The 17,582-nt window shown below is 44.7% G+C and overlaps 1 protein-coding gene across 2 annotated transcripts; it reads left to right on the top strand.

The window, feature by feature from the left end:
- Positions 1-15: 15 nt before the first annotated feature.
- MRRF (mitochondrial ribosome recycling factor) lies at positions 16-16,660 on the top strand. Of its 2 annotated transcripts, XM_054997403.1 has the most exons (8): positions 38-92; positions 448-658; positions 3,360-3,566; positions 4,580-4,723; positions 9,425-9,543; positions 10,852-10,943; positions 14,900-15,059; positions 15,949-16,660. In XM_054997403.1, exons 3-8 carry the CDS (start codon positions 3,380-3,382, stop codon positions 16,024-16,026), a joined length of 780 nt encoding a protein of 259 aa, XP_054853378.1. In that variant the 5' UTR covers positions 38-92; positions 448-658; positions 3,360-3,379; the 3' UTR covers positions 16,027-16,660. The 2 variants fall into 2 exon arrangements, with proteins under 2 accessions (XP_054853380.1, XP_054853378.1); XM_054997405.1 differs by lacking the exon at positions 448-658 and having other exon boundaries at positions 16-92.
- The last annotated feature ends 922 nt before the right edge of the window (positions 16,661-17,582 follow it).

Here is a 17,582-nt window from a genome sequence, read left to right as displayed (position 1 = left end):
CATCAACCGCGCGCTCGAAATGTGTGGAGAGAACGTCATCAGTGCGCGTCGAGCTCGTGGCCTTTTTCTTCCTCGGAGAAGACGTTCGACGGGTAGGCCGGTTGGGCAGTAGGAGTGGAATTAAAGGCAACAACTACGGAGGGAAGGAAGATGCTAAGGCCTCCTGTGGGAGTGGGCGGGGCTAGGGTGGCGGAGGTGCAGGCAGGGGCGAATGGAGCCAGGTCAGATGCGTCTACACCGCTGTCTGGAAGCGGTTTCCATTCCTAGTCTGCTTTCATTCCTCTAAGGAACTCTAGGAAAGGGAAATTAAATGGGTAGTGTAAAAACCCTCTTAGAAAGCTCATACCCTGGAAATCTGGTTGGTCTCTGAGGGGCTGCTGGACCCGAATCTTGCTCTTAGAGAAGCAGCAGTTTCACAACCGATTTCATTGTTCTTTTCCACTTTAGTTCTGGTGCTGGTAGAGAGTGTACTCAAGTCATAACTGACTTATGGCGACCTCTGGAGGAGTTTTCATAGCAAGAGACTAAGAGATGTGGTTTGCCAGTGCCTGCCTCTTCAACCCTGGGCTTCGTTGGAGGTCTTCCATCCGGCTACTAACTAAGGCATACCCTGCTTACCTGGAGATCTGACCAGATCAGGCTCACCTCAGCTATCCAGGTCAGGGGTGATTACTTCTAGTTTTAAGCAAATACACTGAACTCAGTTGAAGTTGCATATTAATTCTAGCAAAGAAAAATCCTGGTAACTGCTACTTTTCTTCATGTCTTGTAGCAGTGCAAAGCTTCATCAGAAATCATAGAGTTGGAAGGGGCCTGAGAGATGATCTATTCTATCCCCTGTCCAACGCAGGAACGGTCTAAAGCATCCTTGATAAGTATTCATCCAGCTGCTCCTTGAAGACCGTCATGTCCCTAGGCAGCTGATTCCACTGCTGAATGTGAAAGTTAGCCTAGTTTTGAGCAAATAGCCATTTTCTGTGTATACAGTTGCCAACTCCTGGTTGGGAAATTCCTAGAGATTTGGGGGAGGGCAGGATTTGAGGAAAGGTAGGACCTCAGCAGGGTATAATTCCATAGGGTCCACTCTCCAAATCAGCCATTTTCTCTAGGAGAACTGATCTGTTGTTTGGAGAGCAGTGGAGATCTCCAGCCCCCACCTGGAGGTTTGCAACCATGTGTATGTGGCCTAGGATTCAGGCCCACCCCTCCCCCATTGCTCTGGGCCTTAGTTCCTCTTCAGTAAAATGGGAGTCCTGAAGGACTTTGGCTTCTGAGGGTTGTTGTGAGGGCAAATTGAATGTATGAAGCTGCCTTCTTCACAGTATTTTATTTATTTTATCGTATTTATATTCCACCCTCCCCGCAAGCAGGCTCAGGGCAGATAACAGCATTAAAACATTTAAAACATTTAATATAAAACATTTAAAAGCATTGTACAAAAATATTTTTTAAAAATAGCAGCACTCTTTTTCTTGATGGCGGCAATACCGTTAATTACAAATAGTGCAACAGTGCAGTTGAATATAGCAGCAGCTTAAGAACAGTGGTGGGCAGCTCTCATAGGGAGGGGAGTAGATGTTGTATCCTCCAGCCAGTGGAGGCCCAGCCTCAGCCATAAGCCTGGCGGAACAACTCTGTCTTATAGGGAAAGATAGTAGATCCTGCCGGGCCCTGGTCTCGGTAGACAGAGCATTCAACCAGGTAGGAGCCAGGACTGAGAAAGCTCTGGCTCTAGTCAAGGCCAGGCGGGCCTCCTTGGAGCCAGGGACTGATAACAATTTCTTTTCTCTTGATCAGAGGGTCCTCTGGGGAATATACGGGGAGAGACGGTCCCTCAGGTACGCTGGCCCCAGTCCGCACAGGGCCTTATAGGTCAATAACAAGTAGGACTAGTGGGCCTTCTCCTTTGGTATTGCTTGCTCTGACTGCCAGCAGTCCTCTGGGATCTTGTTGAAGATTGAAAGTGCCTCTGCATATTAAGATGAGAAAACTGTACAGACAAAGAAATGGTAGCAGCATGATGGAATTGCAGCAGACACTGTTCGACCGTTGCCACCTCGAACAGCCAAGATCCCTTGTTCTATGTCTTGATATTCTCACCTTACTTGTGATTTTAAAAAATTCTTGGTATCTTCCAAGACATGTGCCTCTTGGGTGTGTGCACAGTCCCACCAGTTCTAGATGTTCCTTTCTAACACGGAAGCAGCAGAAAGTACATGTGCCATCTTCTCAGTTAGGCCTTCTTGGCTAATAATTAAATCGCAGTCCAGTGTCACTTTAAAGACTAACACCATTTATTCCAGCATTAATTTGTGCACACTGAAAACTTGCCATGAAAACTCTACCAGGGGGCCTCCATAAGTCAGTTTTTTTTTTTTTTTAAAAAGGAGAACTACTTTATTTTCATCTCAGTACAGATCGTATGGTGCCCTGGGTTCATGTAAAGAGAGCAAAGCTAGTTAGAAAACATTTAAAGAATAAAATGTTTAATACATGAGGGAGTAAATGCTATAAGGATGGAGAGATACCAAGTAGGAATGAAAGGTACACAAGATTGAGAATAGTGTGCCAGACACAGAGCAGCAAAATATTTATTCAAGGCAATTTCTTCTGTGTACACAGTCATCTGAATGTCTGTCTCATCCTTTGGTACAAAAAGCTTTTCCACTTATTTTTATCCTCAGAGCACTGAGGCTCATCTTCTAAGGTTAGCTCAGTTTATTTCAAAGATGCAGAGAGATAGTGGATATTTATCAACTTATAGCTAGTGTTGCCAACAGGCCTGGTGAAAAATGCCTCTCCCTTTAATACAGGCTTAATGGGATTTTATTTTCCAGGTTATGTTATTATTTACTTCTCTACTATGAAAAGCTTCAAATGCCCATTTCCGTGCATTAAGCCTGTTTTTTTTTTAAACTTTTAACTTTATTAATCAAAAACAATTAGATACATATAACAGTTTGATTAACAATATGACTTGGTACATATAAGGGTAAAGCACAACACGTAAGTCAGTTATGAGTGACTTGAGTGCATTCTTCACCACCACACCGAAGCAAAGGGGGGGGGGTTGTAGGCGCTGGACAGTGCTGTTGCCCCAACACCTCTCACCCCAGCAAACAGTAGAAAGTGGAGCATTTTATGCCATATTCTCAAGGCTGTGCCTTGCCTTCAGTCTCCATTCATCAGTGTCATGCAAGATCTTCAGGTTAGCGCCCCCCCCCCCCCCCAAGTTCAGGAGCAGATAACAAAACCCTTAATTGGGAATGGGATGGTACCTCAGAGACTGTGAGCTGGCCCCTACACAGCATAAAAACACTGTCTTTGCAAACCACCTAGTATGTAACTCCTTTTCTTAGGTCACTGCTAAGAAAGCATCATGGCTGCTGGGCCATTGAGATGGCTTCGGCAGCTACCTCCCCTCCTTCATTACTCTGCCTTGGGAATTGTGAGGTCATCGCTCCAGACTCCGCAGAATCTGCGGGGCTCAGTGTTGAATGACTGCAGCCAAAGCAGGGCCTGGCAGATACTGCAGGCAAGGCATCTTGCTGCCAAAAAAACCAAAGGTAAGAAAAGTCAGTGGACTAGCACTTCCATTTATGGGTATCACTTATTCAGTAATGCTTAAAAAAAATCTTCAGGCAGTTTAGGCCTGGTGGCTGGAAGATCTCTTCTTCCTTCACTTAATAGAAGACTCTGTGCAGGTTCAGGTCCCAGTTAGAAGATCTTGAATAGCTAATGACGAGAAAGGCCTTTGCCTGAGAGGTCCTACCCAGTAGAGGAGACTTACTGATCAGACCATGTATATGGTAGCTTTCGGTAAATTAGCTGTATTATTGACAGGCCTTATCCTCAAAGAGGATAGCAGATATTGGGGAGGTACAGAAAAAAACAATTGCCAAAGGGTTGAAGAACCTTCCCTGTGAAGAAGCACTTGAGGCTTTTTAGTTTAGAAAAAAGATTATTAAGGTTGAGGAGGATGTGGTGGTGATGGAGTTTTGAAACATTCTGATTATTGTGGAGATTATAGATGGGCAAACTTTCTGCCCGTGCTTGTTTCACAACAAGCTGTCCACTGATAATAATTGACAGTGTATTCAGGACAGATTAAAACAGAAAGTAATTAATGCCAAGATGTGGCAATGGCCACTGACTTACATAGTTTTAAAGGGGAATTTAACAAATTCAAGGAAGATGAGTACATTGGTGGGCATTGGATGTGAGAGCTACATGGAACTTCTATGATCAGAAGCAGTATTCTGAATAACAGAAGCTAATTGGCAACAGCAGGAGAGGAATGTTGCTTTTGTGCCCTTTTTGTGGCCTCTTGGCTGGTCACTGGAAGAAACAAGACAGGGTATTAACTAGTCCTGCATTGGTCTAATCTGGTAGGGCTGCTGACTGAAGAGTTGTTGGGAATTGCACACCAAGGGCTCAATCTGTTGGGAAATTCTTGCCCAAGCACCAGTGAAATGAATAAGAACCACGCAGGAGTATTGCTGTGATGTAGCAGAAGATTTCCTTTCCCGTGCTGCGTTAATTCCTTTTGGGAATCTTTGTGCATTTTTTTCTGTGAAAGGAAAAGGCCAGGCTCGAGTGAACATCAATGCTGCTTTAGTGGAAGACATCATCAACTTGACAGAAGTCAATGAGGAAATGCAGGCTGTGGTTGAAGCCCTGAAGGAGGATTTCAGCAAAAATGTGAGCCTAAGAACTTCACCAGGTTAGTTGTTTGCCGTGTCTGCTTTCACCCTGGCTGCTTCCCCAGACACGTCTGCGTGGCAGCAGGTAGTATTTTCTTTGTTAAACTGCCCACCATAGTTTTATATTACAGACTGAAAGGCTGTGTGAGTCAAAAGATGGAAGAACTGGTACCCTGCAGTGCAGGGTGGGGCCAAGACACTGAGTCCTAATTTGCCCGTCCTGAGAATCTTTTTTTGAAAACTTTTTTTTCCATGTGACACAATACTGGCTGCATCTAAAGAATGTGAACATTTTAATGAATAGGAAAATTTCTGGTTAAGAAAGGAAAAGCGGGAACTTGAGTCTCTAGAAAGAACACCGTTCCGTCCTCTGTCTTTGTGTCATATTCACTACTACCCACATTTACTTTTATCAGGTTTAAGTTATTCTGAAAATAAAACTTCCATCCACAACTTAAACCTGTGAGTATACAAAGGGCTCAGACGTGGTAACTTGAGGAGGCCCTGTGTTAATCATTATAAGGAGATGTTTTGCAGCATAAAAACACCATCCTTACTTGGCATGTACGTTTCTGATGCTGTCGGTGCAAAGAGATTGATCTCTAACACTGCACCACTGAAAGATGGGGGAAGGCTTCAGACTTTGTTGAGTGGCTTGGTTGCCTACATGTGCTTTGTAACTGTGTTTCTGTTGGTTAAAGAAAAAATCCTTCTATTAATTTAATTTAATTAGGTTTGTATTCTGCCCTTCCCACAACAGCAGGCTCAGGGCAGATCACAGTTTACACACAAAGTTAAAATTACATGTAATGTCCTTACAGATTACATTACAGATATGTAATGCTTATGTCTTTAAAGGTTCTCTCTCCTAGAAATATGGCAGCCCCACGAAGGAAGGAAGGCTGGCTGTAGCCCTTTTGGGGACTGAAGACATTCACCTCTCTGGTTACCCCACTTTTCATAACTGGAAGCTCTAGCAAAGCCCCTTTATCTTGTGTTGCTTTGGTCCAGCAATCTCTTGCAGACATTAGGAAGATGGAGGGGACATGGTTCAGTGGTAGAGCATCTGCTTTGCTTGCAGAAAGTCCTAGGCTCGATCCCTAGCTTCTCTGAGTTAAAAGAATCAGATGATGCAAAAGATCTGAGACCCTGGAGAGCTGCTGCTAATCAGGGTAGATCTGACCCACTATAAAGCAGCTTCATGTGCACTTCTGTGCACGAGGGCTTCTTTCTTCTCTTTAATGGAGAGGATAGCTCCAAATGCTTGTTTACTTGTTCACACAGGAACTCCATGTGGGAAGTAGTGCATACAGAGAGCCCCTGCCTGGATGCTTACATACGTTTGTATGGGCAGTCAAGTTGCAGTCAGCTTATGGTGATTCTAGCAAGGGGCTTTCAGTGCAAGTGAGAAGCAGAGGTGGTTGGCCATTGCATTCCTCTGTAGAGTCTTGGTTGGCCCTCATCCAAGTGCTAACCCTGCTTAGCTTCTGAGATTGAGTTATACTGTGACGCCTTCCCTCTACCTTGATGCTTAATGCTCATCAAACACATTATATGCTTTCAGGAATTTCTTGGCAACTGAGGGCTAGAAGCTCCCCCCACCCCTCTCTAAATGATATCATTTTTCACAAGGATCAGCTGTGAAGGTATTGGAGACTCCTGTTGGATTTTCCAATAGTTATACCGCAGTTGAAGCTGTATGGCTAGAACTTCTCCCCAAGCAGTATACTGGGCACTGAAACAACTGCTGCTGAAGAGTCCTACCAAAATCATTTCTTCACCCTAAGCTTGACCAGGAAGGATCCATTTTTGCTAATAGCTTCCTGCAGAAGGCCGTTGCAAGTGGGAGATGTCAGAAGCATCTAAGCAAACTGTTTGCAGATGTGACAAGGAAGAGAGTTGTCAGTAACCAGCATGGCTAGGCAGGAAAGATGCAATTGCCACTAAATTAGCCTCTTGCAAATTGCCTTCAGGATTGGGGGGGAGGGGGGCACACAGGGGCATATTGCACTAAAAATATGGACCTGTGGCCAGTGAGCAACTCCTGGCTGTCTTTAAGGAAACTTGTTTCATAAAGAGAGTCCCGTTCAGTTTTACCAGAGCAGAATAAATGCAATGCTAGAGCATCCTTTTGGCTGGGCTATATTTAACAATACAAAACCACAGGTTTGAGCCCTGACTCCCGGATGCATTACTGGAGCCCTTTCACAAATTGTCTTCTAGTTCTTCACTTGTTCTCTCTCTCCCTCTTTTTCCCCTCAAGTGTTCTGGCTGGTAACATTCTATAGCAGGAAACACATGAGCCAAATTGCAAAAGGAACTGCTTGGAACAGAGGGAGGAACGGTAGTTTGAAATCACAGTTAAGTTTCGTCTGCTGTTAACAGAATGTTGGGCATTGCACAGGACCAAATTAGTAGGCTTAACACCCATTAGAGTTTAGTGGTTTTGCTTATTTAATGTGTTTATATGCCACCTTTCTGTTAAGACATCCAAAGCTGTTTACCATTCAAATTTGAAAAGACCAAACAAGCAGTGAAAAAAATTGTCCTGGGCAGTGGATGGTTTTGCTGTGAATTGATGGCCTGAAGTCCTTAACCTGATGTCTCTTCCTCAGAGCGCAGCTCTTGCAATAGTCCAGAGATAGGAGGGGAAGGGACTGCCTCCGCTGGTTTCTCCCAGATCCTGGATAGTTCCTTCAGAACATAGAGGCCTGAACTCCTCTAGACTTGGCTTCTGCACTTAAGGATGTTTTCTTGACTTGAGGTGGTTGATCAGTTGGCAGAGGTGGTCACCTAGTTCATCAAAGTTAAAGAAATGCACATATTATCACTAGGTAGTATAAAGCCTGTGCAGTCCTTTAGGGAAGTAGGAAGAAGGATTATTAAGAAAGCTAGTACCCAGAGGATGTCTTGGGAGGAAGATGATACCTAGGAAGCCGGATCTCTTAAAGGAGTTTCTGTTGGGAGGATTCTGTGCCAAATGGGTTCTGGGAAGGATTATGTATGGGCATAGAATCATAGGGTTGGAAGGGACCTCCAAAGTCATTTAGTCCAACCCCTTGCACAATGCAGGAAATTCACAACTACCTTCCCCCCACATATACTCCCAGTGACCCCCGCTCCATGCCCAGAAGATGTCAAAACTTTGTCAGGATCCCTAGCTGAACTGGCCTGGGGGAAATTGCTGCCTGACCCCAAGGTGGTGATTGGCATTAACCTGGGCATGTAAGAAGGGGCCATGAGAACTAAGCACTGATGTAATCCTTCCTGCCCTCCCACTCATGATCTGCCTAGGTTCATAGAATCAGTATTGCTGTCAGATGGCCATCTAGCCTCTGTTTAAAAACCTCCAATGAAGGAGACCCCACCTCCTCCTGAGGAAGCCTGCTCCACTGAGGGACCACTTTGTTAGGAAGTTCTTCTTAATGTTTAGCCGAAAACTCTTTTGATTTAATTTCAACCTGTTGGTTCTGGTCTGACCTTCTGGAGCAACGGACAACAACTCTGTGTCATATGACAGCCCTTCAAGTATTTGAACGTGGTTATCATATCATCTCTCAGTCGTCTCCTCTCCAGGCTAAACTTACCGAGCTCCTTTAACCTTTCCTCATAGGACTTGGCCTCCAGACCCCTCACCATCTTCATTGTCCTCTGGACACACTTCAGCTTGTCTATATCTTTCTTATATTATGGTGCCCAAAACTGAACACAGTACTCTAGGTGAGGTCTAATTAGAGCAGAATAGAGTGATACCATCACTTCGCGTGATCTGGACACTGTGCTTCTGTTGATACAGTCCAAAATTGCATTTGCCTTTTTAGCTACCACCTCACACTGCTGACTCATGTTCAATGTATGGCCTACTAAGACCCTTAGATCCTTTTCGCACATACTACTGCCAAGACAAGTCTCCCCCATCCTGTAATTATGCATTTGACTTTTCCTACCTAAATGCAGAACTTTACATTTATCTCTGTTGAAATTCATTTTATTTGTTTTAGCCCAGTTTTCCAGCCTGTATCCTGACTCTGTCTTCTACCATATTTGCTACCCCTTCCAATTTAGTATCATCTGCAAATTTAATAAGCATCCCCTCTATTCCTTCATCCAAATAATTTATAAAAATGTTGAACAGAACAGGTCCCAGGACCAATCCCTGAGGTACTCCAGTTGTTACTCTTCTCCAAGAGGATGAGGAACCATTAACTAGCACTTTTTGGGTACGATCAACTAGTTACAGATCCACCTAACAGTAATAGGATCCAAACCACATCTTACCAACGTCAAAAAGGATATTATGTGGAACCTTATCAAAAGCCTTACTGAAATCGAGATAAACTATGTCTACAGTATTCCCCTGATCCAGCAAGGTAGTAACTTTCTCAAAAAAAGAGAAGATTAGTCCGCATGAGTGCAGCTTGGGTAATTTCTGCTGATTTTGTGTTGCCATTGCACCACTGTCACTAATGCTGTGGGATCTCATTTATTTGTCCTTCATTCTCATGATGAAATTCTCCAAATGGTGCCCAGATTTTTTTTTTAAAAAGGAAACTTGCAAAGAATGCATTACCAATAAGGCCACTGGTCAGCAGTATCTCAACAATAATAGCAGAAAGGCATCTAGCTCAGAAGAGAAGCTGTGATCAGCTTGTTGCTGCGTTTGTGACCACAAGTGCTAAAATGCCAACAAGTATTGGCCCAACTACACTTTCTTCTCACAGGGGTTCTCGATCACGTCATTGTCGCAACCAAAGATGGGAAGTTTCCTTTAAACCAGCTTGGGCAGGTGTCCATGAAGTCTCCACAGCTCATCCTCGTCAACATGAGCAACTTCCCAGAAGTAAGTGAACTCTCTGGCCAGGTTCCAGTGGGCATACAACGTTGTACTAGAAGAGTGCCTAAGAGCTGTGAGAGCCAGGCAGTCCCAGTATGTGACCTGCTTCCTCTCTTTGAGCCCCTCCACAGTGTCTTTGGTGCAAGACTCAACTGAAATATGACTAAGAGAGGGGGTGGAGTTGCTTTGCATGCAGAAGGTCCCAAGATTAATCTCTGGCAACTCAAGGTAAAGAATCGTAGGTAGGTGCTGCCTGAGATTCTGGAGAGCGCTGCGAGTCATCTGAGCTAGATGGACCGATGGCAGAGGCCCTAAAAGGCAACTTCCAGTGTACAAATGTTGAGAAAAATGGCACCTCCCTATGAATTGTCAGCTCTCTTTAAGGAGCTATGGTTGTAGTCCTCCTGGCCGCAGAGAGATGCTTGAAAATATTTGTTAAAGATTCAGAGAGGTGGCTGTTTGGTGAGAAACCCTTCCTCAAAGAAACTACTTGGGCTCTTTGCCCCTCCTCAGAGTAAACAAAACAAGAACTCTTGAATGGATATAAAGTTATACAGAGGTCAGAATCCAGCATTTCATGGTGCGTAATTTGGATTGCCTGAACAAAGTTTTTAAAAGTCTTTTTTTCTGCACAGAGAACCTACAGCCCTGACTACATTGCCCATGACAGGGACGTAGCACCACACTATCACAGCCTGTCACCCTTGCCTAATGTCAGTGGCTGTGGATGCAGCATGAGCCTTTCAGATGCAGTCTGAAAATCTGCAGCTGTAAAGAACAGGCAGCGTGCTAATCCCCCTTATTTTCACACTTGCCCGATGCAATGTGGAACAAGTTAAATGGTTTAACTCTTCCCTTTATGCTTCTGCCGTGTGGGATCTTTGGCACGCAAAACACCCTCCCAGAATCTTTCATCTCCTTTTGCCCTTCTCTTTGCAAAGTCCAGGCACTCACCTCCCCCCCTACACACACATACACACCCGGAGAGTTTTCTGTGGTTTTTTGATCTGTGTTGCCTCAAACCATCGAAATGTTTTTTTTTAAGTTTTCATTTTTAGTTTTTGCTTTCTTTCGCAACCCCCTACTCCACTCCAGCCGCTTCACTGATACCTTGATACCAAGGGGGAGGCTGTACTTTGCAATTCAGTTTGATCAAAGCAGTCCGCGCCAATGTCACTTCCTGGTCTCGCTGGTAACCCAACTAAATGTTTCCATGTTCTGTCAAGATGGATTGCTCCCCATTGATGGAGAGCTCTGGCATATGGTAATAATTATTTACTAATTTCTTCTGCCTTTTTGATCTTGGCTTTGCAGAGCGCAGCTGCAGCTATCAAGGCTATCCGAGAGAGTGGAATGGACCTGAACCCGGAAGCCGACGGGCCAATAATTCGGGTGCCTATTCCTAAGTAAGCAATTTCAGTGACTCTCCGTCTCTGCACACTGCAGGACTGTGATGTCATGGGCTGTCCTGGATTTTGCTGTCAGAGGAGGAGGTGATGCCTCAGAGATGCATCTTGAGGAATGGCTTCCAAATACCTGAACTTTTGGCCATAGGCTTCTGGGACCTTCCCTCTCATCTCCTGTTCAATTTCCCCTAACCTATAGGAGGTATTTTGGCAGTGGGTGGCTCACAGCCTGTGCTATGCCTCTCAGGATGTGGCTGGTTGAACTTTGGTTGGGAAGCCAGAAATAAAATTTGAATGGGGGGATGGGGCGGGAAGAGCTGTACGATAATAGCAGATCAGGAACTTATTTCACTAATGCAACTTTGGAAAAGCAGTTTTCATGATGAGGGCATGTTTTGGGCATCTGAAAACATCAGCCCTGAGTTACTGTGCAACCCAGGAACAGATCCCACCCCAAACCCTGGGCTGGTGTACATTTCAAAAACTGCCCCCCCTCATTACCCAAATCAGTTAAACCAATATTTAAACCCTTATTCTGCCAAGTTTAAATCCAGTCCTCCAAAAGCTGGGTTAGAAAAGATACTTTCAGTAAGGGAAAGTCCAGTGGACTGTAGCACTTGGGGGAAAAGGGAGGTTGGTACTTCAGTGTTGGAAACACTTTTTACCTCTTTGCAGTTACCTGAACATTTGGTGTTTGTGATGCTTGCAACTGAAATAAGTTTCCAGTCCTGCCTTTTCACAACTGTTACAAAGAAAACATTATATTTGGCAAGGCTATGATGCGTACTCATCTGTGATCAAGCAAGGAGTATGAGAGGCAATTAAAAAATTCTGAATTTTGTATTGGGGGCGTATGGCTATGATGGGGAGGGGGGGTTGCTCAGGGTGGGCCAGTGAAACTGACGAAAATCAGCTGAGAACTATCAAAAGGAAAGTTATCCCTTTAAAAATGTAACTTAACACTATAATTGCATTGTTGTTAAACTTAGGCTTGGTCTAGACATGCAGCAGTATGAAGTAATGAGATGGAGGAGTATGGAGGTGGTAGAATGGACTGTACCACTTCAGACTGCAGGGGAGGGATGACATTTTCCAGAGTTCCTCTAGCTTAAGAATTCCCTGTGAGCAGGAAAACTAGCACAGCATGCAAAGACAGAACCAATCCCTGCAATGCGTTAGTATTAATGTGCAGGGGCGATTTTTTTTTTTTGCACAGGGGCGTATTAAGCATGTGACACACACACCCCTTCTCCACAGTCTGAAGTGGTACCACCCTAGTATTCCACTATATCATGTATAGGCCCTTATTTTCTGCATATTTGTAGGAAAATTAACTTACAGAACGTATTGCCACAAATGGTGGCAGCTGCTAGCTTAAAAAAAAGGATTAAAAGAGAATTCTTTTGATAGTTCAGTGGTACCTCCATGTTCAGAAGCAGCACAAGCACATGAAGCTGTCTTATACTGAGTCAGATCATTGCTCAGTAAAGGTCTGTTGTCTGCTCTGACTGGCAGCAGCAATCCACAGGTAGCCTTCTTTGGTACCACCTACTGCATATTCCGTTCAATGGAGGTTCCAGGGGTAGAACCTGGAACCTCCTTCATGCAGAGCAAGTGCTGCACCTCTGAATCAACGTGTATCAGCCACATGAATACCTTCCTTCCTTTAAGGAACTTGACGGGTGTTCTGTGCCTCCATTTTACTCTTACCTTGCCGAAATATTGGGTCAAGCCACTGATCTATTCAGCTCAGAATTGCCTCCTCTGATAGCTTTCCCAGCACCTGTCAGCCCAGTGGCTTTGCAGGGGCTCTGCCACTTTCCTTCACTTGGTAGCTTAGTCTGAGAGAGTGACTGAGCAAGCAAGGGGGGGGGGGGTTTCAGCCTGATCATAGTCAGACACTCTGATCATGGTACCACACTCTCGTCATCTTTCTGGCTAGGCATTATTTGCAATGGGATTTTGGGCTGCCAGCAAGGCAGTCCTTTCATGGCTGCCACCTCCTTGCATGGCGCATCAACTATATAATGCTGTGTTGATTTGAGAGAACACAATGGAATTCTGTTCAGAATCTGCTTAGTTTCATACCAGCTTTCTTCCCCTGCCCAAATGTACCTATAAGCTGGGGGAACCATCAGTGCTTGGACTCGGGACTCTCCAGTGGTGAAGTACACACAGAGCTTTAGCACAGCAATCCTATCCTACTTTTTCAGAGACTCCAAACTCCAGAAGCCTGAAGATCGGCCTTTCCCTTCCATGATTCTTGTGCATTTTGCTCAGAAGTCTGAAGTGTTTTAACAGGGGCTTTTCTACCCCAGGGATACCAGTCCCATTCTAGTCGCTGCAGCTCCGAGACTTCCTCCCGCAGTCTTCCTTTCTCTGTTCTCTGTCCCTCCCCCTCCCTTCTGAAGGAGACAGCTATTATCCTCCTAATTGCCGAGGATTTCGGGTGGCTGCATGGCAGCTTGATTGTTAGTGAGTTCCCAGGTCATCCTCCAATTACAAGGGAGGAGAAACCCAGAAATGGGCAAGAAACACTGCCGTAATGTTTCTCGCACATTGTCTTTTGTGGCAACATAGCTAGAGCCCGACTGGTTCCCTCTGAACCCATTTCTAGTCACTGGAAGCTGTTGTCTCATCCAGCCACTGGTGTTAGAAGACTAGATTCCCCATGGCAATCCTTGCATGGGGCCATGTTTCAGAATTCAGGGTCACATAAGAGGGCCTGAGGGATACCATCAGTCTTTAGCTGAGGTTATCTGGTATTCTATATATGTAAAATTCCTGGAAATTTTGAAACGGGGGTCAGGGGGAACGTGTGTGTTGGGGTTTTTTGTTGTTGTTGCAAACTTGAAATATGCAGTGCTTTCTTGTCAGACCTAAACTTCTTTTACTGCTTTAACAGCATAAAATGTGTAATTTACAACTTAACATACAACACTCTGCTATTTGGCATATTTATGGAATTTAGATAAATGTAACAGTGCCCTCCTAAGCAAAGATACACCCTTCTGATTCTGCTTAGGATTGTACAGTAAATGCCTTCATTTTCTACAAGCAAAGTTGTGGATATCCATGATACTTAACATAGAAAGAGTTGCAAAATGCTATACCTTATGCTACCTTAGTGCACATATGTACCTTACCTTTGCCATCTGAGAGGTAGAAAAAAAGTTGAAAATAGAAAACACACAATTGCTAATAAAAAAAAGAACGTGTAATTTGGGACAGAAACAACCTCATATAGACACAGTAAGACCAGCAGCATATTTAGATAGCAACTTAAATGTTATAATCTTGAAAATATTGACCTCTTCAGTAGTATCTTGTCATACACACAACATATTGTAGACAAAATTACATTTTAAATGTAATAATATAACATTGTAGACAAAACCATGTTTTAAACATGTGTACAGGAGTCATCTAGAGTTTTTGTCTTAGATGAGAGTCTTTGTACTACGTATTTTGAGTAACCTGGTCTTTAAAAGCATTTCACTCGTCTCAACTGAGCAGATATTTCCTAGTTGTTGTTTTTTAACAGCTTCCCCAAATTTCTAGTTTCTTCATGGAAAAAATTGGTGGAATTCCTTTGTGGAAAGACAGGACCGGGGGGAAACGTTCCCTTATTTTTTGAGGCCTTCATATCTCTACTTTAGAGTCCTCAGTGGTGGTCTCTAAGAACCGTCTGCCTTCTCCCCTCTGCACTTGCTCACCATCAGCCAAGGTAGGCAGCTTCCTCCTCAGCTGCTGGCATACTTCTTTCCCAGAAAGCTGGTGACTCGGCTGCCTTTGCCTTTGCCACTTGGCTTGGATGCCATTCATATTTCTCCATCCAAACCTGCATTTTAAAAATGTCTATTCCATCTCTTGGAGGGGGGGGGGCTTACAGCAACCGAAATGCACACATTGCTGTATCCTCTGAGGCCCTGTTCCTTTTGCTTCTTGTTTGCCAGAGTCACCAGAGAACACAGGGAGAAGTTGGCCACACTTGCCAAACAGCTAACCCACAAGGCCAAAGAGTCCCTGCGGAAAGTCCGTGTCAAGGCAGTCAACCAGTCAAAGAAGGCCAAGAGCACCGTGTCAGAGGACACGATCCGATTAATCGAGAAACAGGTACCAATCCATTTATTGATGGGGTTGTCACCCAAGGCCCTCTAGCTGCACTATACACCGCACCAAAAAGCAAACAACAACAGTTCAAATATTCCTTGTGTGGATATAATATTACACAGCACTGCAGGGCTGTAGCACTTTAGATTGCATTTAGACAGGCTGCCATGTTGACATCTCTTCCCCCACCTATGCAAAGCATCAGGAAGAATTATGTGCAGTCAAAGTAGTTCTTTTGGGCAGGCACTTTGAGATGATATAGTCCCACGGAGGAGAGGAGTATACCCTGTGTCCTTTCTAGACCTTTAAATAGGTTCCAAACTACATTGAAATCCCCGAGACACTTCGGGGAAACAGACTTCACATTCATTTCAAGTGTTTAAAGCCCTTCAAGTATATTGGCCCAGTCATCCTTACCTCAGCCCTGTATTGTAAGTTGGTATTATCTGCATATTGTAAGGGGAGAAATACTCTTTGCTAAAGCCACCTCATGACTTAGTGGCCAAGTTGAGCTGTTATCAGGAACTTTATGGCTCACTTTCTTGGCTGTTACACCACTGTGGTAAAGAATCAGGATGGAGGGGCCATGATAAGACAAGCAATTATGCTACCAGTTTGCTATGCTTACGATGAGGGAATGCCAGCAGCTGCCATCGGCAGTCTTCCTTCGCTTGCCTCGTAAGCATGCAGCCTCTGCAGACTGGCTTGGGGAGGGGGAGGACTGAAAGTGGTGAGCAGAAGCCATAAACCTAGTTGCCATTTTTTAATGGTGCCTCTTGATAAGAAATATGGAGAAGAGTGTGTGTTTGCTTTCAAGCATGTCAATACCTGCCCCCCTTTCAAATGGAAAGCATTCACGTGGGGTTTTATATCTGTCTCAATCGCACTACAGGTCCAGCAAATGACAGATGACACATCAACGGAGATGGACAAGTTGTTGGCGGCAAAGACCAAGGATTTGCTTGGGTAGCTCATACCAGGCAGGGGAACGATTGGGAGGCAGAAATTGCCACAGACTTCCTCCTGCATTGCTGAGTTGTCACAGCTGCTCGAGTGCATTTTTGTGCCTCAAGCAGCTGATTTGTATTTCCATCCGACCCCAGTGAAATTCCATGGATCAAGGCTTGACATTGGAAGAGCTTCTGTCTTCCCTCCTCTTCTGGCTTTGGCAAGAGCCAGCGACTGTCAAAAGTGGCTTGTATCTTTTTCAAAGCAAAACATTTATCTTGGTCACGTCCTACTATCTCAGGAGCTGCGGGGTGCCACAGTGAAATGTAGCCATGCAGAGACCACTTAGTGAATGGCTGAGAACCTGCCAGGAATCTCAAAGGTGAAATAATACCTAATGAGTGTTGTGAAGTCTTATAATGCCCCAGTGACTCTTCTCCATCTTCCAGGAAATGTCACTGGCAAACCTACTCAGCAGGGAAACTGGAGTTTCAGGGCCAGTGTGACACACACCCACACCCTGAACTTGGGCCATTGCTTATCCCATGAATTTACCAGCAGGCACTAAGTCTTGGCCTGCCATACTTCCTGTGATGCTCTGGGGCATTAGGCCCTGTTACCATTCTCCATTAGAATAAAGTGCAAGAGGATGTGAATAGGCCATAAATTCATAGAAGGGCAAAGTGTGGTATTGGGTGCAGAAACATCTTCCTGTGAATCTCTGCTTTCATTTTAAAAAGCAGTTCCTAGTAGAAATGGGCACGAACTGCAAGACAAACTAAAGTTCGTCATCAACTGGGCCGGTTCGTGCTTTGTAAACCAGTGGTTCGTGAAAGCCCATTTTCCACGAACTGGCCTGCCAGTTCGTTTGGTTTGTGTAAAAACTCAATGCCCCTTTCCGTGCCGCTGCGAAGCAACACAGAATGGGACATGAACACCCCCCCCCCCCCGGATCAGCTGCTTGTCAGGGATCTCCCTGCCAAGCAGCTGATCCAAGTTGGTGGGGGTGAAATGCCCCTTTCCTGCTGCTTCACAGCAGCATGGAAAAGTGTATTGAAACCCCACTGGGGCAAGTCCGTGAAAGTTCGTGGTTTTATGAAACAGGACGAACCACACGGTTCGTTTTTTCTCCAGTTCGTGCCCTTCTCTAGTTCCTAATCCTTATTTGTTGCTAATTATGCTGGAAAGTGTACTGCTGGTGCTGGCTGGACTCTTTGGAGCCAGAGGTGGAAGATGAAGACTTCCATTGGTTAAGTGCCCTGTATGATACTAGGCCTATGCCCCAATATCCAGATTCTCTCCATTTCCATAATTTGCAGAATTGGAGGGGGGGATTTAGCACTGAGTATATGCAGCCCTGCTTTTGTGTGTGTGTGTGCGTGCACGCATGTGCGCTTGTGCATACGTGTGCACATAACAAAATGTGGTGGCTAAGAATAGTGTGTTAATAATCGGACGTTTTGGAGATCTTTCATTCATAGGGTCACCATAGGTCGGAGGCGACTTGACGGCACATAACACACACGCATAGAAATAATGTATTGGACACCTTGGCAGGGAATGATTAGAGGAGAGGAA

This window comes from Eublepharis macularius, chromosome 14, assembly GCF_028583425.1.
Source record: "Eublepharis macularius isolate TG4126 chromosome 14, MPM_Emac_v1.0, whole genome shotgun sequence".
Lineage (NCBI taxonomy): Eukaryota > Metazoa > Chordata > Lepidosauria > Squamata > Eublepharidae > Eublepharis > Eublepharis macularius.
This window is presented reverse-complemented; position numbering and strand designations above follow the sequence as displayed.